Source organism: Telmatherina bonti (assembly GCF_933228915.1).
Source record: "Telmatherina bonti genome assembly, chromosome: 4".
NCBI classification, from domain to species: Eukaryota; Metazoa; Chordata; class Actinopteri; order Atheriniformes; family Telmatherinidae; genus Telmatherina; species Telmatherina bonti.
Genome location: NC_136622.1, coordinates 34315003 through 34338963, shown reverse-complemented (window position 1 = coordinate 34338963; position 23961 = coordinate 34315003). Strand labels below are relative to the sequence as shown.

The window sequence follows — 23961 nt, the reverse complement described above, 5'->3', positions numbered from 1 at the left end:
TTATCAAGTTCATTTGTTCTACCTGAACTTCCCTGATTGCTACTTGTCCTCACCTGTGCCTTGCACAACTTAAACCCTCTCCCGTCTCTGTTTCCCTGCCAGTTGTCAACAGTATCTGTCTTGTTTATATCCAGTGCCTTTCCATGTTCCTGTTCTCTAGTTATCGACCAAGTCGTCCCCTGGATTATCCGTGCCTTTCCTTCCCCACGTCGGATACTTCTCACCTTGTGTTTACCTGGACATTGACTCCTGCTCTGAACGACCACAGATTTTGGCCTGCCCTTCTCGGAAAAGTAATATGATCTCTGCTTCTCTGTGTATGACCATTGCCTGTCTCCTTGACTACACTATTGAAAGTTCAATTTACGCCCCGCTTTTTGGAGCATTCAGATTCCAGAATAACGTTGCCTTGGACTGCAGTTCTGCCTCACGCCACCGGACTGCTCCAAGTTTTCATTTTTAACCTCCAGTTTTTTAATAATTCTTTTTCTGTTAAAACGTTTACACCTGTGTGAAGCTGGATTTCTGGGTCTTCAGGATTACTCCTTACAGTCCGGGCACAGGTACATATGAAAAGTGTTCCCAGTACACTTTTGCAATATATTTCTATATTGAAACATCTGAAAAATCACCTCATGAGAGCGTAAAAACTTTTTAGCGATATTTGAGACTTTTTTCAAAATACTTTTTATTAGCATTTCTTTTATTGCGATATTTAGTTTTTGGGCAATTCTAGGTGTAATGAAAATGCAGCTAGTGGCCCAAGTCGGAGGCTGCAACGAGTCTATCGTCTAGGTAAGCACTGGCGCCCACCACCTTTATGTGATTACATGTGTTTGAGAGTCCTCCTGAGCAGGTTACAACAACCTTTAGCATCTTCAATTCTTTTATTATTATTATTATTTTAATTCTTCAAATATGCTTCTATGTTAGCCAGAATTGTTGAAAAAATATCTGCGTTCAGTGGGAAAATACAATGCAAATAAACTCTTCTAGGGGCTTTTTGTAGTTACGAGCATATGCAAGTGACGTATGAATAAATTTCAAGAAGGGTCTCATTTAACTGCATACGAGGAAGCAAATATGCATATTTCCCCAAAAGTCACACTTTTCCTGGCACAATTCAGCACGCTCAGAGTCTCCACAGATGTCTGAAACTATGCTTCAACCACACAGAGAGAGAGCTGGCTTGTGTTAAGTGGAAAATTGTAAATTTCTGTCTTTTTTTTTTTTTTGTGTAAATCAATCATGTTTGTCTTCGCTCCATGTCTCCAACTGCCATCACGATGAACCTCATTTCACATTCTCTACATTTTCATGTGTGGGAGGGTGAGACTCGCTGGGGCTCTTGCTGAAAAAGAAAAAGCCAAGCACTCTTTTGGGTTAAGTAACCCATCATAATAATATTATTTATACATTCCCATCTTTGTACCACAATAGAGACTGGATTTCTGCACAGTCCTGGGAAGACCACAGGGAGCAATTTATTTCAACCTTTTTCTCTGACTTTATATAAATAGAAATGTTGAAATACTTGAACAGCCTACGATTTGTTCCACACAGACCTCTGGTATCATGTACTTCATTATCTGCCTCCCACATCCCAAACACAGCATTACACTGCAGTGCTGTTGTATATAACAGGCTGCACAGAGTGTCAAAGGTGAGTCTATAAAGATTAGTTCGGCGGCAGGACCAAGGGGTCTAAATGAGAGGACGCTTCCTTTAAAGACCTGCACTGTTTTAATACAGGAAATGCCAAACTGGTTCCATACAAACTGCAACAGACGACACCTTTAACAGCTCGTAAACTCTGGAGAAAGTTAAGCCAGCGTTTAACAACAATAAAATATCACTATTATAGGAAGAAGGTAAACAAACTGTCAAACTAAAAATGTGGAGAATGCAACAACGACACGTTGTTGTGGCCTGAAAAATGACTCCTTAAGACCAGTCTTATTAAATCTCATTCATGATTGTGTGACTTTGAGACAAATGCAAACCACATGGCTGCACCGGTGTCTTATATATGACTTGGATTCAGTCCTGAAAGCAAGTATTTGACTACTTTTTAGAATACCTACGTGTATCTGTGGCAGAGTGATTCAATGCAGATCAACACCCGGACATTGTCTCTGGCCTTCAGCTGACTCTTACTCCTCTTCACCTCGTTGTGATCTGTAAGGAGGGAAAAAAAAGTTCCAATCACATAAATATCACGCATTCCCGTTTGATATACAACACTTCTGGCTATAATTCTTAGGATAGTGCAACATTTAACACTGTTTTCACAGATGTTTGATTTTTTTTTTTAAGAATAGTTGTTAAAAAAAATACTGTAAATTCACCCTGTGATTGACTCTCTATGTAGTAAACGGATGAATTAAAGCCTTAAAATCCTGCAATTTTCACCGAAAATGGAATTTTATGTTTTGGATTATATTATAAGTGTTCATTTGATCTGAAGTTATGATTGTGGCCTGGAAATATGCAGGTACTTGGGAAGAAGGCAAGTAAAATACATTTTAATCTGTCACATACCGCCTACAGAACCAAAGTGCTATATTTCTATGATTAGTATTAAAAGTATCTTTTAGATCATGAGAGAAAATTTGGTTTGCTTTGCCTCCTGTATACTTTAACCCTTTAAAACTCCAAGTTTCTGCTTACTTTTAGTCCGTCTAGTTAAAATGAATGTATTAATAGAAAAAGCAGCATAAGGCCATCCAAAGCATCAAAACAGAATTTTGTAGAAAAAACACACAGATCAGAAGCGACCAAGCCTTTCCTCTCCTTCAGATCCTATTTCCAAGTCTTGGCTTTCAGGAGAAAAATATTATCATTGAAAAGAAACACACAACAGAAACTATTTACTTATTTAGACTTTGTTCTGCAGGCGTTTTTCCTATAATTTACAGTTATTCATGCTACTATGCTCACCAAACTAACTTTAACTCAACTGGTTTTTGGTGCCACTTGGCATCAAACACCCCTTTGGCTTTACTCCAGCATTAGAGGACCATTATTTTCCTTCTTTTCAGACACACATAGAACTTTCTTGTTGAGCGTTGCCTGCTCCTGATTGGATAATACCATCAACTTGAGCTTTCTGACTGGTCAAAAGTTAGACACGAAGTGGCTTCATTATAATTTGCTGGTCGAAAAGCTACCGTAGGCTGATGACGTTGACATTGGTTAGCTTAAACAATGCAAGCTATCTTGTACGCACTGTAATGTATCAACCACATCATTACAGAGGTATTCCTTCTTGGTATGTGACTTGATCCACCCTCACCAGTTTGGCCATTGGCACCACCACGGCTACAAGGCTTTGTAGGTGAAACACTGGTGATAAATAACAGTGTTATCATGGATCACTCTTTGAGGTTTACCATACAGAGTCTCTGAATGAGCATTTTACAGATGGATTGTACACCTTCTGAATGAGATATACATGCTGGAAAACTTGCGTAGATTGACTAAAGTGTAAGCTATCCATTGCAGTTTACCCCACAAGTCACACGCTACCGTTCCTACCATGAAACTCTTGGTGGTACAGTAAAGCTTTGAGGGTTTAACTGAGGCTACTTCTGACTTGCAGTAAGAGATTTACACTAATAATGAATAAAACAGTCAACGGGTATTTAAAGATCCCATATTATGCATTTTTTCAATGATTTCATATGGCTCTCAGAGGTCCAACAACACCGTCTATGTAGACTATCACCCCAAATTTAGCCTTGGTCCTTCATTTCAGCCATTTTAAGAGTGGCTCTACTGAGTTCTGCTGAGAACGAGCTGTTTCTGGGTCTGAACGTTTAAATATTAGTGAGCGGTGCCTGTCAATGTCCACTCCACCCCCTCTCGGGAATAAGGTGCAGCTTTCGTTGGTACCCGCTCAACGATTTTAGAAGACAGACTAGATGGGGGGGCGGGTTGATAGCAGTATCAGAAGGGGTGGTTAATTCCCTTCCTGGTGATTCAAGATGTCAGACTCACCTTTCAGAAGTGAAGCAAGTGAGAGAGGTGACAGAATTTCTCATTTTTGGGCCTCGTACACAGGTTATGGGGTACATATGACGTTATAAAGTCTTTACAAAGTTAATTTAGCATTTTATAAGAACTTTTTTTTAAATGATTTCTCTATAAAAATCTGCATTTATGAGTTTCCTTTTGACTGACCCTGAAAACAAAACATGCTAAACAAAAACAAATGAAAACAGAATTAATATGATTCTCCACAAAATAGAAAACATTTTACATAATACATTGTCCAAACCCCCAATTTAAAAGTAATATTAGGCAAAAAATCATGTATATTCTGTTTTTGTTTTGTTTTTTTGCATACTGGTAATTGTGTTTTACTTATTGTTTTGTTGTTGTGTTTTGTAACATGTGACTTTGTGGTATTTCGCCTCTCAGATCAACCAACTGATGCAGCCAGATCAACAGCTGCAACACCTCCAACCTCTCTGCCAGGCTGCCAACTCCCTCTAATTTGCTGTAAAATGGGTCCGCAGCTGCTCGAACTCGTCATCCAACACATATTTGATTTTGTTGTATTTCTAAAATTATACCCTCTGGGCTTCATAATCAGTAACTAATACTGCTTACAAATCAAACAGGACATAGTAAAAATTTCTTGTCATTAATTTATCAAAATTATTACAGAAAAGTTTAATTGTTTGAGATTATATATATTTAAAAAAAGGAAGACAAATGGCAGTATGAAGGTGAGCTCAATCCAAACACCCACTGTCTCCTGTTAATTAGCCAGCATGAGTCTGAACAGCCAGTGTGGGCGGACTGTTATTGTGCAGAAGCTTTACGGCTTTAGTGAGTGAAATACTGCATAAAGGAAAGTTACTGTGATTTACCAATGTGCACATTAGCAGAGAACTGGTAGATCCCTGTGATGGGAGCTGTGAACCTCCCAGTAGACTGATCCATTCCTGACCCTCTGAGGAAAGCTCCTTTAGCAGGTGGCTGAAAGCACAAGGAAACGTAAAAATTCAGTTAATGTGAAGTATTCAGTCACTGTCTTCAACTGTTTCTAGATTAACCTGGAAGACTTTTGCAAACACATCTTCCAAATAAATTACGAACCAATACAATGAGTTGCACACACACAGCTTGTCAATAACTCATGATAAAGTTTTATTTGAACAGTCTAGAAAGCAAAATACCAGGAGGGGTCAAACAGTGACGTAAAGATGGAAAATAAAAAGGATGTTTTCACAACTGGTAGCGCTAACATGTTCACTAACTAGCTCTGTGATCCATCCTTCCACCTTTAAGACAGAATTCCACAATTCCACGTGAAAGTGTGATCAGGACACGTCGTTCATCGAAGGATGAGCAGAAGAGTTGTGAATGTCCGCATTCATGCTAACAGCACTGGTGCTTCAACACTGATAGTGTTCAGTTCAGTCCAGTTTTACTTGTACTTCACAACAATGTCGTCTCAGCACGTTACAGACACATGTCGAACGTTTTATATGCTTACAAAAAATCACCATGTGTGAGTCTCCTTAGAACGGATACTTGCATATGGTAAAGTCATGCTCATATAACGACTATAAGAATCCCTACAATGAATTTAAATCTATTGAACCTGACAGGGTTAATTAAATTCTAAAATATGGAATCAAATATGGAAGTGTTTATTTTTCTTTGTGAATGTTGTTTAAACAGTTTAAGCATATTGTGACAACACATCAAAGCTGCAGACGCTGAATCAAATGAATTTCAAAAAAATTATTACGTCATACTTACAAATCTTTATCTCTAAAATTAAGCCACGTCTTAAAAAAATAAATGACAAAAATAAATAAACAAATGTATTGACAACAATTAAGAATAATAGGATTAATTAAATTGGTCATCTATTATTCATTATTATTATTATTATTATTATTATTAGGGCTCGGTGGATTTGGCTAAATATTGACAGTATCGATACCATGGCTAGTATCCTTCGATACACTTCTTCATTGTATAATATAGTTTTAGTAACAGTTGTTTTCTCAGGTCATGTGGCACATATGTCCACAGATGGTTTCCATTCATGGCTCCAGTGACTCTAACTGAATATTTTCAGAAATGAAACAAATACGTTAAAAGGTGAAACTCTAAATTTTACATTGCAAAGTTATTTTCAGACTTGCTGATAATTCTCCGCGTGCATTTAGCACAAAGTCACATTTAACAACCCATAATAACTCAGATAGTCTAAGCATTTGTTAGATGCTTCTTTTATACCCAGTCCTGACACCCTCACTGTTAGACTTGTTATTTACTTGTGTTCTTTTAACTTTTGCTTCTATGCCTCTTCCCATTTTAGTCGCTGCTTCTGTTTCCTTCACTGTGGCCATCTCTATTCAAAGCATCTGTGCTTTGGTAATGTGTTAAATAGTTCTGCAAACTTTAATCCTCTCTCCTCCAGCCATGTCAGCTCATCCTAACAAGACATAGTTCTTCCTCTGCAGCATGCTGTTTCAAATAGTGTCTATTTCTGTCCTCTCCACATTTTATTCCAAGTCTGAGACAGAGTGCCTTTTGTATGCTGCCCAGAGTGTAATGTGTAGAATAAAAAAAGTAGATATTTTCAACCAGAGAGGCAGTCTATGTTTCCTTGTGGCACTGCATGCCAGTTGAAAGGGAGGGGACGATCCTTATTTAATTCTCCTACATGCAGAGTAAGCAAAGATTACCAAGCACTCACTTTTTCACAGTTAAAGCAAAGAAACAAAGCTTGTAACCACACTGTGAAGGATTAGCCGATTTTTTTTTTTCTTTTTTAGAGGAGAGAACGAAGGCGAACCGATTCCTAAACATTTACTTACTGTCTGAAAGTTCTGGAGCTCCACCAGAGTCTTCTTGTCCACCACCACAGGTCCTTTGAGCTTGCAGTGGAAAGCTTCTTCTATTCGGCGGTAGGAGTTCATCCCCTCCAGGGTGAGGAGGACTGAAGGTAGCTGGCTGGGGCTGGTCTGTCGGTCGATTGCAGCTGCTCTCCTCTCTGTAGCCTCTGTCAGAAGTGCAGCCAGGTTATTACATCTCAAAATGACTTTTACAGCTGCTTTGTCATACATATGATGCAAAATAATTAGAATATTTTGCATTTCCAACTACAGGTCATGTCTGCAAGAACAAACAATGAATGAATATAGATCTAAAATATGTGCTGAATATTAATGTGTTGTTAACCTTTAATCATCTCTTTGAACTCCTTAAGAAGAACTTCCTGGGTCACTTCAGCGCCTGGAGAGCCAGGAGGTCCCTGGGGGCCAGGGGGACCTGGTGGACCTGGTGGACCAGGCTGACAAAAGACGGATATACAAACCACCTTTAAGTCCAATCCTTAAATCAGATAATCGGTAAAAATTAAATGCTCTTCTGTTGAACTGCAAGTTTACCAGGGGTCGTTTGCGTTTGCGACACTTTCCAGCGAAGTTTCCAACAGGTCGTTTGACAAAATCTATCCATGAACCCAGCGGATCCACCTTGTGATGATCAGAAATCTGCAGCAAAGAAGAGGACACTGCTAAACAAAAGCTTGCAAAATAAAAGCATAATCATGCATTTTCATTAAAATAACTGACTTGTCAGCCACCGATGCAAAGAAGCTAAAACAGCAAATCCAGCGACTCATTTCTTCCCTTTAACCATCTTTGGAAAAGCTTGGCGTAAGATACAATTAAAAGATCCCCGACACGATGGCAAGTCAAACAGGGAAACCCCTCCCCTTCCCTTCCCTCTGACAGTCCCGCCTGCCAGTCACCCACATCCATTGAAAGCTTCAGTTTATGCGTCTTTTTTTCTTTCCCAGATAATTCACTCAGGTGGACGTCACTTCTTATTTTCCTAACAGGCTCAGATAAACGTAAACAAAACTTGTCAGAGGATTTTTTTTTTTTTTTTCAGCCGGAAAATTTCCATGAGCACCTTGGTGAAAAATGAATTTAGTGGTCTGAGAGATGCCGGCTCTGTGGACCACACGCTTCAATTGCTGTAATTTATGACAGCTTAAACCCAAAGACATAGCTAGATAAAGACACATCTTTACAAATATTAAACATGTAATCAGCAAGATTAATGTGTATAGAATATGTTTACAATGGTTAGGCATGTTTTCTGCAGCTCTGAAATACCTCATTTATAATAAATAACTGCACAGAAGGCTGGGATCTGTTGGGGAGATAAGAAGGCTTCTGGAAGCAACATCTTCATGCAGACTACTCCAACTGGTTTGTTTTCGTTTTAGTTACATGTGAGACTGAATGTATTCCAATTAAAGCAGGAGCAGATCTTACCCCATCCCTTTCCCAAATGTCAAGAGCCTTCAGCTAAGATAGAAGAGGAGATAAAAACAAGCAATGGAGGTGAGCTGTCTGAGATGGAATTTGTTTAGGTTTGGCAGAGAGACACGGATCACTTATCTGCTAAACCAACATGCTCCTTTCTGTACTGTTAAAGACTTCCCTATTGTTCCACCACAACAAAGTAGCTCCTTGTTTGTCTTTTCAATATGTTGGAATAAAAATCTGTTTTTTAAGGTTTGAGGTTCTGAGGTACTCGCTCCTCGTCTTCCTCTCGCTCTCTCTCTGACAGCAGACAAAATAAACAACTTAACAGGCACTGCACTGGCTCCATTCAGACTGTTATGGGTCATTTTTTAGACCTGGACACAGATAAAAGCCAGACTGATTGGGTCAAAAATACTTTTACACAACTCAGTACTGTTTCCATTACACCAGAGGCCTGCTGGATGAAGTTTTTTTTACTTTAGCATTCCAGTTTAACAGCTTGCTAACATGCTAGCTCTTTCACCTTTACTGGAAATGGCTGTAATTTACAAAACATGCTAAACTTATTTATCTTCATGGTAAAATTTAAATGACAGGGTAAACTTCTGTCTTTTGTCTGTTTATTAAATAAGAATAAGTGTTGTAGCAGGTTATCTTAACACTGGAGACAAGGCTGAGGAGCTAGCTTAATTCTGAAAAAAAAAAAGTAGCATGATTAGCATTTAGTTTTTTATGCTTGTAATATCTGAAACAAACCAGACAACCTGAAGTCTGATGCAAACCTTTGAAAAAAGAATATTTTTTTCTTGCATATGTACCCTGATGAGATTATGATGAATATCCCATCAATGTGTGTTCATATCATATGTAACTTGCTGTATGCTTTGTTTGTTCTTATATATTTTCTACTTTTCCTTCCATCCATCAATCCATCTTCTGCCGCTTATCTGGGGTCGGGTCGCGGGGCAGCAGCCTACACAGGGAAGCCCAGACTTCCCTCTCCCCAGCCACATTTGTGGGGGTGGGGGGGGGGGGGGGGGGGGGGCGTCTTCCCTGGGGTCTCCTCCCAGAGGGACGTGCCTGGAACACCTCACCAGGGAGGTCCAGGAGGCATCCTGACCAGATGCCCGAGCCACCTCAACTGGTTCCTCTCGATGTGGAGGAGCAGCGGCTCTACTCTGATCTCCTCCCGGATGACCGAGCTCCTCACCCTATCTCTAAGGGAGAGCCCGGCCACCCTGCGGAGGAAACCCATTTCAGCCGCCTGTATACGAGATCTCGTTCTTTCGGTCACGACCCACAGCTCATAACCATAGGTGAGGGTAGGAACGTAGATCGACTGGTAAATTGAGAGCTTCACCTTCTGGCTCAGCTCCTTCTTCACCACGACAGACCGACGCAGAGCCCGCATTACTGCACAGATCTGTCTGTCAATCTCATGCTCTATCCTTCCTTCACTTGTGAACAAGACCCCGAGATTTTTAGACTTCTCCACTTGAGGCACGACCTGACTCCCGACCCGGAGAGGGCAATCCACCATACTGGTATTGAGTATCAAGAATATATAGGCATTTCGGGTATCAGTAAAACAATATTGAATAACTCTAGTAGCTTTATATTTGTTTGCTGATTTCAGACTAAAAATGACATCAGTCCACTCACAACTTATCCTCAACAGTCAAATTTCCTAAAATGTCGAGCAGTTGCGCTGAAACACCAATAAGTTAAGTTAAATACTCACAAGTTTAGGGTTATTTGATCTTTAAAGCAGTATCAGTAACCGTCAGCCCACACACGTGATTTATAATTACACACTTTTTACATTCGTTAAAAGAAAAAGCAGCATATTGTTGCCAGGAAATCAGTCATACTCTGCACGTTATCCTCTTCAACACACACCATTGTAATTAAACCATTAAACTGTTCCCCTCAGGGATTTTCTGTGCTCAGGGAAGAAAAGCTGTAACCAAGGTAATTATTACCTTCATATCTGAGTGGAGAAATAACAGCAAATCACTGTATAAATAACGGAATCATCAGTTTTAGGAATGCTCAAATCTTTCCATTAAATACACCGTGTTCTTTTCTTGTATCCATACTGTCAGACAATTTCAAGCACAAGTGTCAGCTGGGAACATTTGCACAACTTGCCAAAAACTGTCTGAATCACTGCATGCAGGTGGGTGTTTATCTGAACCGAGAGCGGCACAGAAAACCCTGTCAGAGGTGTTTAGTCTTTCACTGGTTGTGATCGAATGTGGCGGAAAGTAAGCTGAGGATTCCCTGGCACGACTACGCATCAGCATGAACAAGTTGTGAACAAAGTGGGGAGGGAGTGGATCCAGGTAGCAGTCTGAGGGTTGATGAAGAGCAGCGGGGCTCTGGCTTTGATCACGTGCCTCAAAGTTGTCTCGTCTGTCAGCAGCTGTACGAACACACCTTTCCAACACAGACCAGGAGAATGTGTCAGGTTTTTGAGAGATGTAAAGGCCTTTAGACAGCATTTATCCTCATTGATGGGCCACTAAAGAATGAAGCATTCTGTCTTCTGGTGTTTTTTTTTTCTCCCTTCAAGACTAAATCAATCAGCATTTCACTACAACAATAACTCCATGCAGCTTTCTTGTCTGTTAGTTAAATAAAGTGTTTATCCTGCAGGGATTTATGGGGCCTGTCTGGTGATACTGCTAGAAAATACATTTATTAGCATCTAACATGTGGGAACAAGATCATTCAGTCAAGAGATTTTCAACGCACTAACAAGTTCCACTGTGGCCACGTTGGGAAGAAGCACTCCTAAACTTTGCCAAATTTTCTAATGTCATCGCTCCTGACGACGGCTAATTCAAGCTAACTATATTCTCAGCTCACCCCCATTTAAGCTCGACACAGACGACAGACGCACCGACAGTTTGGTCCGTCTTCTGTTATTCACATAATTTGGTCTCTTTTGAAGGAGTTTAACCGTCAGAAAATGGAGCAACACAGCTGGAAATCGCAGGGCGGTGTTAAGCAGTAGGTGAATTTCCATTACACCTAGAATTGCGCAAAAACTAAATATCGCAATAAAAAAAAATTGCTAACACCTACATTTTGAAAAAGGTCTGAAATATTGCTCTCTTATTTGTATGCTCTCATGAGGTGGTTTTTCATACATTTTGACATACAAACATCACAAAGATTTAATGGAAACTCTTTTTTTCACATTTACGTGGCCCCGGACGTGACGTGGGGGGTCGTGACCAGTTCATTTCCAGTAAAAATGGAACAAACAACAGCGAATTTCAGAGTTTTAGAAAAGAAAATGAAGGAGAAAAGCTTTGAAAACCCATAACAAATTCTCCGCAGCAAGTAGAAAACCCAGAAATAAAGGTACGTGGTTACCTCGCATAATTTTTGTAAAATCTCGCGAGAGGAACGAGATTTTACAAGACTGCAGGCGAATGCGCTAAACACTGTTTAATGGAAACACCTGCAAATCGCAATTGTTTGTTAAAGACTTACAAATATTGCTTTTATTTTGCGAAAAAATCTAATGGAAATGCTGCTACAGTTATTGACACACAACCATCAAAAGGAACAAACCAGAGAAAAAGAAGAGAATGAAGAAGAAGAAGAAGAAGAAGAGGAAGAAGATAATGCAGAAACTTAAGACTCCGAAGTTGAGAACACAAAAAACAATTGTGGCTTTATTCAACTTTTTCAGGTGTTTTTGGATGATTTTAAGCTACATTACAGCAGTAAATTACTGCTATCAAACACCGTTGTCAAAACACGGACATGACCTCTGAACTCAGCACTGCCCACTAGTGGATGAACTGACTTCACGGCCATACAAAAGACGTATGGAATTATGACAGCGGGGCAGGGGCATGCGTGTCGTCTCACCCGGAAAATACAAATATGGGCAAAGAGGTGGACCTGAGAGGGCAGCCGTGAGCGTCATGGTGGATGATTGACATCCAAGCTGCCTGTAGCTAAGAGCTAACCGAGCTAACCCGGAGATAACATGAGCTACCCAGCTAACGGAGGTAAGCGGGCTAAAGCTAAGTCACGTTGTTAACTGGCTAAAAACCGCGGTTGTTCTACGTTCTTCTGACTTGAAGCGGGAGATTGGGTACCTGTCAATCAAAAGGACACGCCCCTAAATATGCTGAACTTCAAGATTAAATTACTTTTAAACGGGTGATTTAGAAAAAAAAATTCACTCCCCTCCACAGTTGTCATGAAGGTAAACCTGACCTATTAAACCTAAAGTGGATTTGTGTACCAGGCTGTAAACATGATTATTTCTGCTGTGAAGTTGGTCTTTTTAACATGGGAGTCTATGGGGTTTTACTCCAGTTTGCAGCCCCTAGTGGATGAAGGGGGAACTGCAGTTTTATGCACTTCTGCATAGGCTTTACTTTTAACCGCCAGAGGTTGCTGCTTGGCACACACAAGAACCCATCACCATCACGTAAATGTGCAGATAGTTTCAAGTAACAAAAGGAATTTGTTGGTCTTACAAATATGGTTTTAAGTCTTAATGTTTGAGACGAGTTGAATCAGATGGGCCTTATATTCAAATCAGAAGCTATGAGGGGAAAGACTCTGTCATGATCTCTGCCAATGTTTACTTTTCTCACTGGAAAAGAATCAGAATGTGCCGCTTGTGTCTTGAACGGGTCGTCGGTGGTAAAAACCACAGAAATGACTCCTCAGTGAGCCAACTTCTCTTTTAAAAGCACTCCAGCTAAAGAATATATATCTCATAATGTCAAGAAATATTAGTAAACAGAGAGAATCAGGCAGAAAGTAGAGAAACAATATAAAGTTCACCTCACGAGGTGCACAGCACTTAACTGACACCATAGTTTGTTAGCATGCGAGCGTCATCCAAAATCAGCCCTGCTTTTTATTTTAGATAATTACAGCTAACATTTAAATGTGCTTTCTGCCTATTATTTTTACCTCGCAATGTTTAAAACTGAAAGGTTTGGGGATAAATTGATGCATCCTTGCAGGTCATTCACAGAGCCCCATAAGACTTTATGACCCGGAGAAAAACGACTCCTCTGTCTGCGCCATTTAAACGTGTTTTTTATGTCGTTTGGAGAAAATTAGCTAGAATTTATTTGAAGCAATAAAATGAGAAATATTCCCCTGGGGCAACGTGCCACCAAAAACACAAACACAACTGTTAAAACATGTCTCTGGGGCTGCAACCAGATACCGAAACTCTCCCCCTCTGCAAGCAGCTCCTGGATTCTTCCATGTGAACGGAGGAACTTATCTTATTTTCACTTCGCCGTTATCTGTTTGTCTACCTGGTCGTAGCCGACATGAAACATTTTTTTGTTGCTGATAAAAATGTTGCACATGCAGGTTTGAAGGTTGATCCTTAAGTAATCCCTTGTTTTCACACCCCACCGTTCTGCTCCCTGTGCAGTCATCCATGCATACGTAGAAGGGCCTAACCCAGAGCCGGTGCCGCCGTTGACAGGCAGGGATCCCCGGGCTGCGTGGGACGAGGGGATGCTGCTAGTCTGCGTGCTTCCCAGCCGTCATGCATCTACGACGGCGTTCCCCATCACTGCCCTTCAAAGCCGCAGATTACTTTTAGAATTTATTGCACAAGAGCTTAACACAGCCAGACATGCTATGTTGACTCGTTTCGCTGTGATTACACAAGGAGCAAGCACCATTTTTACAGTATAATTATTCTATCACACTACGAGGACGCCAGGATTGGCTTGTTAGGAACATGATTTTAAGTGTTAATGGTTATTAATGATCTTGGAGTTTGGTTTGGAGTTACAACTTCATTGCCATTTCTTCTTTTATGGAGTTTGTGTTCATGCTTATGACTTCCTCTCGATACAAAAAGGCAAAATAAGCTTAAAGAAACCCTGATTGCTGCGTCACATCTGTTCTGTGTACAAATTACAGCTTTAAAAATGGGGCGAGTGCTCATTTTCCCTGTGGTAGGTAAAACAAGCTGCTGAAAAGCACCAATGATCCAGATCCATCTCAGGCAGAACATTTGCCACATGAGTAAAACATTAATGCAAGCAGTCATTACATTCTCCTCCTTCTATGCAGTTTGTTTCTGGCTCCAGACTACGTTGCAGAGAAAGTGCAAAAATGGATTTTTTTTCTCGCTGTCATGCAACCAAGTTGCCCCCGCTGAGTTGGGTTACAAGCACTTGGGGAAATGTGATAGGTGGTGACGCAAATCGGGAAAACAGAGTATTAAAGCTCCAGTTTTTAGGGGAGAAAGTTACTGGCAGAAATACAACTTAATATTAAAATGTTGTTTTTATTCATGGGGAACTGCGAGAATAAGGATCCTAACTGTGTTTATTGTCATTCTGTTATGTGGAAGCGTTTTTCTGGCGCTCATACTGGACAGACTAAACAAACAGAGGCTTTAGAGGCAGCCTCGCTGTCGCTGTAGCCGCTTTATGCTTCGGTTTTGTGCTAAAACTTCACACAGATGATCAGGGTGACAGATTTCAGTCTCCGTAGGGAGATGAAGCACAGACGTGTCTGTTAATATGCTCGAACGACATCAGTTTTAGCGCAGCAGATGTTGGGAAATGGCTCAAAGTAAAGGCAAACCTTTTTATATTTTGCAAATAACTTCGAATTGAGGTGATTGTTTTTCACTTTTACAAAGTTTTTACGTTTTAAGATGAGTGTTGCTTAAAAACTGAAGGGAAAGCAAGAAACTGGAGACTCCTGAATACCAGCCTCCTGATGAAGACTTTGTTAACCCTTCGTCCTGCTTTTCAGTGTGGTAGAGCAAGTTTTTCAGTCACTGTAATTCAGGGATGGGTGCATCGATACCTTCATATCAGTCAGTCAAACGATCGGATTCAATACTTTCTTGAGTATCGAAGTGCCGCTCTGATGATACAACACCCACCGTTTGTTTTCACTTCTGAGAGACGCCGACAACAAGGTATTTCTGTCACGTGATTAAAGCAGCCAATCAGACGCCGTGATGTCACAACGATGGCGATGATGAGGTTTTGTTTTAATCGCTCACTTATTTAATGCAGGTTAATACATATTATGTTTTAATATATTCATATTATTGGACATCTTATATTTGTAAATTTTCTATTTAATAAATGCAATTGATCTCATATTGATCTGTAGTTTAATTATTTGATCATTTTTAAAAGATTTTTTTAAATTTATTCATGTTTTAAAATCATTTCCCTCAAGGATTGAAGTTCTTGATTTAGATTTTGCTCTTGCAATAATGATATTACTGCATGCTATACAATTAATATTTTCCTTTAAGGGGTGAAAAGTATGAACGTCAGTATCAATATTGATATTGATATCAATATCGACATTGATAACGACATCTGTATGTCATAGGGACATGTTTCCTGAATGATGTCACATACTGCAGTATTTTAGCCGAGGCTGATTCTCAATGTCTGTCCATATTGATATTCAATATCGATGTCAATATTTAATGTCAATGTCGATATCGGTATGGATGAAAAAGTACCGTAAACTAATAGCATCGTATCAACAGGAGAAATTGTGGTGTCGCTTATCCTTATGAAAATCCCTGTTTTTCAACTAACATTTCAAAACTAAATTCTTTACGGAAAATTTCATAAAACATATTTTTATAAATATTAATGATCACTGAGCTTATACGTGGGTGTAGGCACGTTTATAACCTCAGTTTAGCTGCTCATATCTGACATGTTCAAAGTGTTTTTATGATGCACATTTCAGTCTAATTTATTTTAATATTCAAGTCCAGAAGGGCGAGAACTAATCAAGCATCACAAATTTCCCTTCATTCATTTTGTATTGATCCTCTCAGATCAGCCTCCAGAAACAAGCCAACAGAGAAAGCTCCGCCCCATGTCCTGCGTCTGATTGGTCTACTGCTAGGAGTAGTTATGCTGAGCAGTGAAAGTGGGCGTGGCTTTCTTCTTGTGAACGTGCACCTAGAGAAGATGACCAATCACTGACTCCCTCCTCCGGGACGTCACTAAAATTTCAAAGTAGAAAAAAACTCTCTAAAACCAATCGTTTCCGTTGCCATGGAAACCAAACATAGAGCGTGCTGAAAAACTTAAACATCCGATTAGGTGATAAAAAACGGCGCCGCTCATATATCTGATGAGTATTGAACACTATAACGCTGTAGAAAACTAGAAATAGCATAATTAAACTCTGAAAAGCATCCATGTAAGCAGGTAAGTTCCCACAATTGGATTTAAAATGCAGAAAATGAAGATATTTTCAACACTTTCTGTGCAGCGTTGCTGTTCATTGTGGCGAACTTTAACCTGAACTATAATTCTGCCATCTTCATCACGTGAAGCCGCAGAACATTCATCATCTGCGTTTTTAGAAACATGACCAACACATGATCAGCATCAAGCATGATTATGGGATTTCTATAAATCTGACATGAATCCAGGTAAAAAGCCGTCCGGTGTTTCAGAGGCAAAAACAAAACCCGCTGGTTTCTTTTACTTCCAAATTCCAGATGTAACGACAAAACTCTGTTTATTTGTTTCTTTTACACTTCATGAGATCATTTCACGCCTTAAATGAGCGTGACCTCGGTTATCATCTGACATGTGGAGAGGCAGAGTTCACCCTCCCACCACACCGACAACAGTTCACACTGTGCACAGTGTACAGGAGGCGTGTGCGCTCACAGTGGTCCTGTTTCCTGTGGGATTTGGCCTTGTCTCATGTGTGTGTGTGTGTGTGTGTGGGGGGGGGGGGGGAGTTGATGGTGAAGGTCCCACACGCCGCAACATTAATCATCTCCCGAGATGAGGGAAAGGAAACAAAAACCCTCGCTTCAGGCCATTACTCAACACACCAGGCGTGATGCTTGACTCGACTCCCCAGCCTACAGAGACTCCTTCCTGCTCTAAACAGCGACAGACTCCTCTCGCTTTAAGAGTGAATAAAGTTCGTCCCTTTTGACATGGCTGATGCTTGAAATTTCATCAGAAGGTCTTCTCCGTCCACCTTCCTGTCAAATGGAAAATCTCCGGAGGAATGCCCGCCGCCAGCAGCCCACACACGGGACTGGTCCGATAGAAATGCCATCATAACAACTGTTTCCACTGGCAACAAGCAGGGAAAAGATGTAAGTGTGGAGTGTAAATGTTTGGCTACATGTTGCTTGCCAAGACGTCTCCAAAGGACGTGCTGTTTTCTGCAGACCCAACAGATGGGACAAACTTACAAACTGTCCAAAGAAAGCAAGTTTACCGCTGTTCGTGGTGTTTTTTTTAATTGATTTAATTTTCTTTGCTTGAACTCAAGCCCGCCAGAAGCGGCACCGACAAACGCAGCCTTGAGTTTGTCCACTTTAGGCTTAAATCTCAGGTTCAGCCGGAGGTGACGGCGTTTGGCCGAGGTGCTATCTGGCATAACACTGCGTCTTAAGAGTGATTATGTCATTACCGTCTGATTGTGGGAGATGAGATGAAAAGAATGTCAGCACGGGGGGGGGGGGGCATGAGGGGGGGTTAATCCTCACCGAGGTGTTCCCTTTCAGGACCCTTTTCTATAGGGCTTTGTGAGGGTCTTAAACTGCACACTGCCCTGGTTTTCAGGACCACACCGCCCCTATCGGATGTCCCAGACACAGCGGAGTCACACTTGGGATTGTATATGACAGAATCAGTGGACTGGGGGGGCAAGACCTTAAATATTTAACTTTCTCAGGAGTTACACCGCCTGTAAGGCAGAACTGACGGAAAAGGGTCAGATGTGACACAAGGTCATCCTGCATAGCTTTTACAGAGCAGACCAAGTCAAATAAACAGCAGCAGGCCGCAGCCACCTACAAAGCTTTGTAGACACAAAGAAGACCTCGCTGTGTGGTTTCATGGTGAGGGGAGGGGAGGGGGGCACAGGTGGGGGTTACTACGAGACGTGAAGGCTGGTACACAGGGCAGCGAGGTACATGAGGATGCCAACATAATGGGTGGGCTGAAAGCAAAACAAACACCCTGTTGGAAATAGATAAAAGAGGAGGGGGGGGGGCAAATGTTGCTCCTGGAAATGGAAACCAGTAATGCTACTCTGCAACTGGTGCAATAAAAACAACGCTGAAACGTTCATTTTCTAGGCGGTGAGATGTTCAGACATATGTCGTCCTGATTTCTGCCACCTGTAAATGGTAAAATATGGAATCGTCCTTTCATCGACGGACAGATGTTGCGTCCCAGATTGAACCAATACAGGACGCACTGTGTTCTGTACTTTCATAACTTTCCAACAGCCTACACATGTCGGTCGCACACATCAACACTCAATCTAAAAATAATGAACTAAATAAAACACAGAAAATACAACAGCCAGGAAAAATGTTGTGAAGGACGATTTATGCGCAGGCCCCGCCCCCTCTCCTCTGTGCAGGCCCCGCCCCCTCCCTTCTTCGCCTGCATTTTGAGAAGTCACGCCAGATTTTTATGGAAGGCCAGTTATGCCAAAAATGTGCGTCAAAACGTCTTCAAAATAGGCGTTGAAAACCTGGACGCATTCAGAGTGCATTGTTATGCAAATTTGCTGATTAAGTGGCGATATTTGGCCCCTTTGGCTTGCCATATGAGAACATGTTGAGAACACGTTCTGAACGCGTTAGTTTTATTTTTAATAATGGGGTTGTATTTTATCAGTAGTTTTTATAAATAAATGGCAATTCAAATAACAAATAAAAAATAATTATTTATTAAAGGTCAATGTAATAGATTTATCACTATTTCCTGATTAGCTGCAGTGGATATGTCCTTCCAAAAATAACCAGCATCTTGTCTGCTTGTTTACTGTTTAAGATTTTTATCTTTTAATAGACAACCTCTGACAATGTACTGTAAGCAGGTCCAAAATGGCAGAACATATAGTTCAGGATTCTTTGTTTGAAAATGAAAAGCATTTTCTTTTGATAGCCTACTAATAAAACCCACTGGTGACAACCAACAACTGATGGTGACGCAGCCTGCAGCCCCCACAATTTTTAACGAAATGGCTTAACCCGTAGTCCTCAACCAATGGATGTTAAGGCACTCTGAACGTGTCCTGAGCGCGTTCAGAACGCATTCAGAACACCTAATAAAGTTCAGAACGCGTTCTTGACATGTTCTCGTATGGTAAGCCAATGGGGCCAAATATCACCACCTAATTAGTGCATTTGCATAATAACACCATAAAATACGCCTTATTTCTTCACAAAACAGCGTTAAAATTGACGTTTTTTATGGCTAAAACGGCGTAGATTACACCGTTTTGATAAACACTGTAAAAAGAAAAAGAAAAAAAAAAAAAAACGCACAGTTTTATGGCACTTGAAATTGGAACTTGCATTTTAAAGAAGTTTTAGACACAACCGGACTTCCATAGATTTTACTCATCTGCACTCAGAAGACATGCGCATTTTGAAATGTCTACTGTCGGCCTACGTGCTACTCTAAGTCCTCAAAATCAAAAGCGCTGCTAAACAGATGTGAATTGAGAAGAGTTGCATTCACGGCTGCAGCATCAGTGTAGATGTTTACAAGGTAAAGTGTAAAACATTTGACTGACTGTTCACGGTGGACTGTCCGACATCTAACAGCACTCATCAGGAGAGTGTAATTATTTATTTATATGCAGTAATAACCAATATAATTGGCCATTAACACGTATATTTAATGTATAAAAAGTTCATAATTACACACATGAATAAATGTACAGGGAAACGTTTATTATTAAAATATAGGCTTTTCCTACATTAAAATGTTTATAGCTTTATGTGTTTCATTTTTTTAAAAAACTACTTTATTCATTTTGTTGAACTGTTATGATGACATGACTTCCCTTCAAATAATGAGACAGGCAGCAAACAAATACAGTTCAATATGTATATCAAACAAAGAGGAACCATGTATTTCGCAGCATGTCACTATGGCAATGCGTTGCTATGGAAACGCCCAACAGAACGATGTAACAGTATATTAACGTGGCGAATTGTTATTGACCATGGTATAAATTATATGAACCATTTTTCCTCCCACTCCTCCCCTCTATGTTACCACAGGTGAAGTGACACAGGTGTTGTTTTTTAACCCTTTCATACATGAATTAATAAAACACAATGCAACATTTTTTTTTTTTTTAAATACAGTATTTTACCTCTACAGACATATGCAATGATACTTTTTGTTTATTACTGATATTTATAGTTTATTTTTGATTTATCTTAATGTATTCTATAAAATATTTATAAAATGAAATATAATTGTAATTATATTAGGTAAAGCTTCTATATTTATCACAAAGGCAAACTTGCGTAATTACATTATGTTCAATTATATCATATATTTATTTATTCTCCTGTAAGTGGAAACGTATTGGATGACTCACTAACATCCACTGAAGTAGTTTATTTACAAAAAATACCGTCCTCATTCATGAAAATGCAAGATAAAAGCCTGTAAATAGGTGTCCACTAGGGCCACTATGCATGAAAGGGTTAAACTTTGCACACAGAAATTTTCCTTTAAGTGCCACTAGTGCTGTTCTCACGTGATTAATCACACAATATTAACTGGTTAATTAAATACATAATAGCTAAATATCGTGCATATGGCTCTTTATGATATCTTTCCTCATATGTCAGTAGAGATCCATGTAATCACAGCTTCATGATCATAACTAGCATCACTTTATATCCAACAGTGTTGCATCAGAATATGTTCATTAAAGCATTTTAATCTTTAAGTTTGATTGATTGATTACTGATCATGAAGACGCCACAGGACTAAACATGAACTGGTGCGCCACTAAACGTGGACCGGGGCTGTGGTGGGCGTTTTAATCAGTAAAAAAGTGGCAACCCTGTTCTCATGCGCGCGGGAAGGTTGGAGCGAGACGCACGCGCCAAATGACGCACTGATCAGCCACATTCCTGGCATTCTTCTGGAAGTCAGACTTTCACACATTTTTGTCAGATGTTTGACCCTGGCGGGGCACACCTGTCCTGCCTGCTTTTTACCTTCACCACACACACACACACAGTGCAGCTCCACGTGCAGGTTAAACAGCAGCAGTAAGTCCGTACCTTGGTGTCTCCTCCGACCTCCTCGCTGTTGGACAGAGTTGCGTTTTGCGCCTCTGTGTGCTGCGGAGTGGCCTCCTTCTGCCTCTTCCTCTCTCTCTTGGCCTCCACGCCGTGGAGGAGGACGCACTGAGTCCAAAACACTGCGGCCACCACGGCCAGAGGCGCAGCCCTGCGCCACATCTCCGCGCTCTTATCAGCACCACAGTCCCGGACTGGTCAAACGGAACAAATCTTGCTGGGAGGGGGGAGTGAGGGGGGCGTGGGGGAGAGAGGATGAGAGCTGGACGAGAAGCTGAGGATGCCCACGAGGCTCACAAACAGCAAGCGTGGAGAAGGAGACAGCAGGAATGCAGCTTCAGGGACTCCCTGTCCCAAGACACTGTCAGACTGACTGCCTACCCCCCCACCCCCCCACCCCCCCTGTTGATGAGCCCTCAGCCAGAACAGCGTGGCAGGACACTGTGGAGTCCAGAAAGCCACGCAGCTACTCAGCTATGAAATGTTTTCCAGCAGAAAGGAATGAAGATCTGACAGCAAATAAAGCCATTAGTGAGATTTTTCACGCTTTCTGCTCTGTTGGGGGGAGTGGGAGGGAGGGGGAGTGGGGGGGAGGTTGTACAGGGGGCAAAAGAAGAAGCAGAGAGGGTTGGCTAAAGATGGATGGCAGTGTGTGTGCGCGTGTGCGTGTCCCCTCCCTGCCTCTCCAGTCTCCAGCGCAGCAAAGGCTGCAGGATCCGCACAAGTTGCCTTTTCATCAAACGATCCAGTCAGTCTGTCTGTCTGAGTCCGGAGGGGGGCGCGTGGCAACAGAGGGGTCCAGGTCGACACCTTTCCTACAGGTAGCAGTGTTGTCCTCAGGTGCTGCTTACCCAACAAGTCCGCGCGCACAGAGATGAGGTGTTTTGCTGCTCCGCTGCGCTCCTCTCTGCTCCCAGCTGCTCCTTTGCTCTGAGCTCACAGGAGGACCTGCTGGGGAGTTTTATCATCTCCCCTCTCCCTCCCTCCCTCCCTCCCCCTTGCCAACCCCACAACCTTTTTCAGCTCTGCTTTATCTCCAGATGAAATGCAGGAGATGAAGAGGCTTATTGGCAGGCAGACGGTGTGTGTGTGTGTGTGTGTGTGTGTGTGTGTGTGTGTGTGTGTGTGTGTGTGTGTGTGTGTGAGTTGATTGAATTAAGTTTTGTTTCTTTGATTTTGACTAGAAAACTTAACCAAACTCCTGTTTTTAGATCCAAACTTGAGATAAAGACACTGTTGAACTCATTTGTGTTGCAGAGTTCTGACATATCCACATCTATGTGTGTTTACCTGTGTGTGTATGTTAATAAATTAGTAAATAGATGATTATCCATATACGTATTCATCCCCTTTCATTAAAGAAAAGGCTGAATTTACAACAGTCACTCAAATAACTGGAGACTTAAAAAAGGAACAATAACTAAAAATGTGCAAAAATATAATTTAGTAATATAAGACACTGTTTTTTCATTTAATTGAGTTGAAGAAAGAAAAAAACAAACAAACAAATGTGTCCTGGACAAATTAGAGCACTTTCCTGTTGAACAGTGGGACAAAATACCTGTCAACAGGTGCAGAAGTCTGACTGAGAGGAACAGAAAACACCTGACTGGAACGGAAACAATAAAGGATTGTTCAACTAAATATTACTTTATGACTGATGTAATATGTAATAAATTATCTGATTTGTTTTCTTTAAAATATTTATATTTCTATTGAAACAGAATTAGAAAATGTAATGATTTTCATAAAATTTTTATTTATTACTACTTTAGTCCATTTCAGCTTATTTTACAGGCAGCTGTTTTTTTTCCCTTCTTTAATGAAAGGGGATGAATAAATATGAGCACAGCTGTATGGAGGCTGATATTTGTACAGTTTTTGGTGTAAACTTTATGATATGAACAGAATTGTAGATTATTTTTTTTCTTTTTAATTCTAACACTAAACTAAGATGTCAGGATGGAATTCAGCCCTCATGTTGCTGATGGAAAAAACACGCTCCTTTTCTTTTCAACTTGTGTTTTTAAGCCTGCTGATTGCTTTATTTGTCTGTTACGTTTTAACACAGCGCCACCCAGAGGCTTCAGGCTGAAGTACAAACAGCCCAGCAATACCTGGTGACACCCCACTTCCCGTGTTTTCTGCCACAGCTGGGTGAATACGTAGCAGGAAGCTGCAGACAAAATGCGTCAAGCTACAAGAACAAAACCGGAAGCTTATTGGTTTTACCTTCAGAATAAAGGCGAGTGTTGCCATAATAGAGAGAGAGAGAGAGAGAGAGAGAGAAAAAACATGATTTCAGGTTTGCTTCATAAGATTTTGCGGATGTCTGTCAAAAGAAGTTTGATTTGTTCGCAATATGTCTCACCTGAGTTTGAAGAGTTGATTTAAACAGTTAGTAGAAATATTTAAAAATTATTATTATTATTATTATTATTATTATTATTATTATTATTATTATTATTATTATTATTATTATTATTCATTCATTCATTCATTATCCTAACCACTTAGTCCGATATTATTATTATTATTATTATT

At 40.6% G+C, this 23961-nt stretch overlaps 1 protein-coding gene across 1 annotated transcript in view; it reads right to left on the bottom strand.

The window, feature by feature from the left end:
• Positions 1-22309, bottom strand: part of c1qtnf12 (C1q and TNF related 12) — a 24503-nt gene extending 2194 nt beyond the window's left edge. The window contains exons 1-6 of the mRNA XM_079239102.1: positions 21400-22309; positions 7419-7523; positions 7210-7321; positions 6846-7030; positions 4878-4986; positions 2085-2178 (exon numbers count right to left, since the gene is read on the bottom strand). Of these exons, the coding sequence (XP_079095228.1) occupies positions 2085-2178; positions 4878-4986; positions 6846-7030; positions 7210-7321; positions 7419-7523; positions 21400-21579 (785 nt within the window). The 5' untranslated portion in view covers positions 21580-22309. The remainder of the gene's footprint in view (positions 1-2084; positions 2179-4877; positions 4987-6845; positions 7031-7209; positions 7322-7418; positions 7524-21399) is intronic.
• Between the last annotated feature and the right edge of the window lie 1652 nt (positions 22310-23961).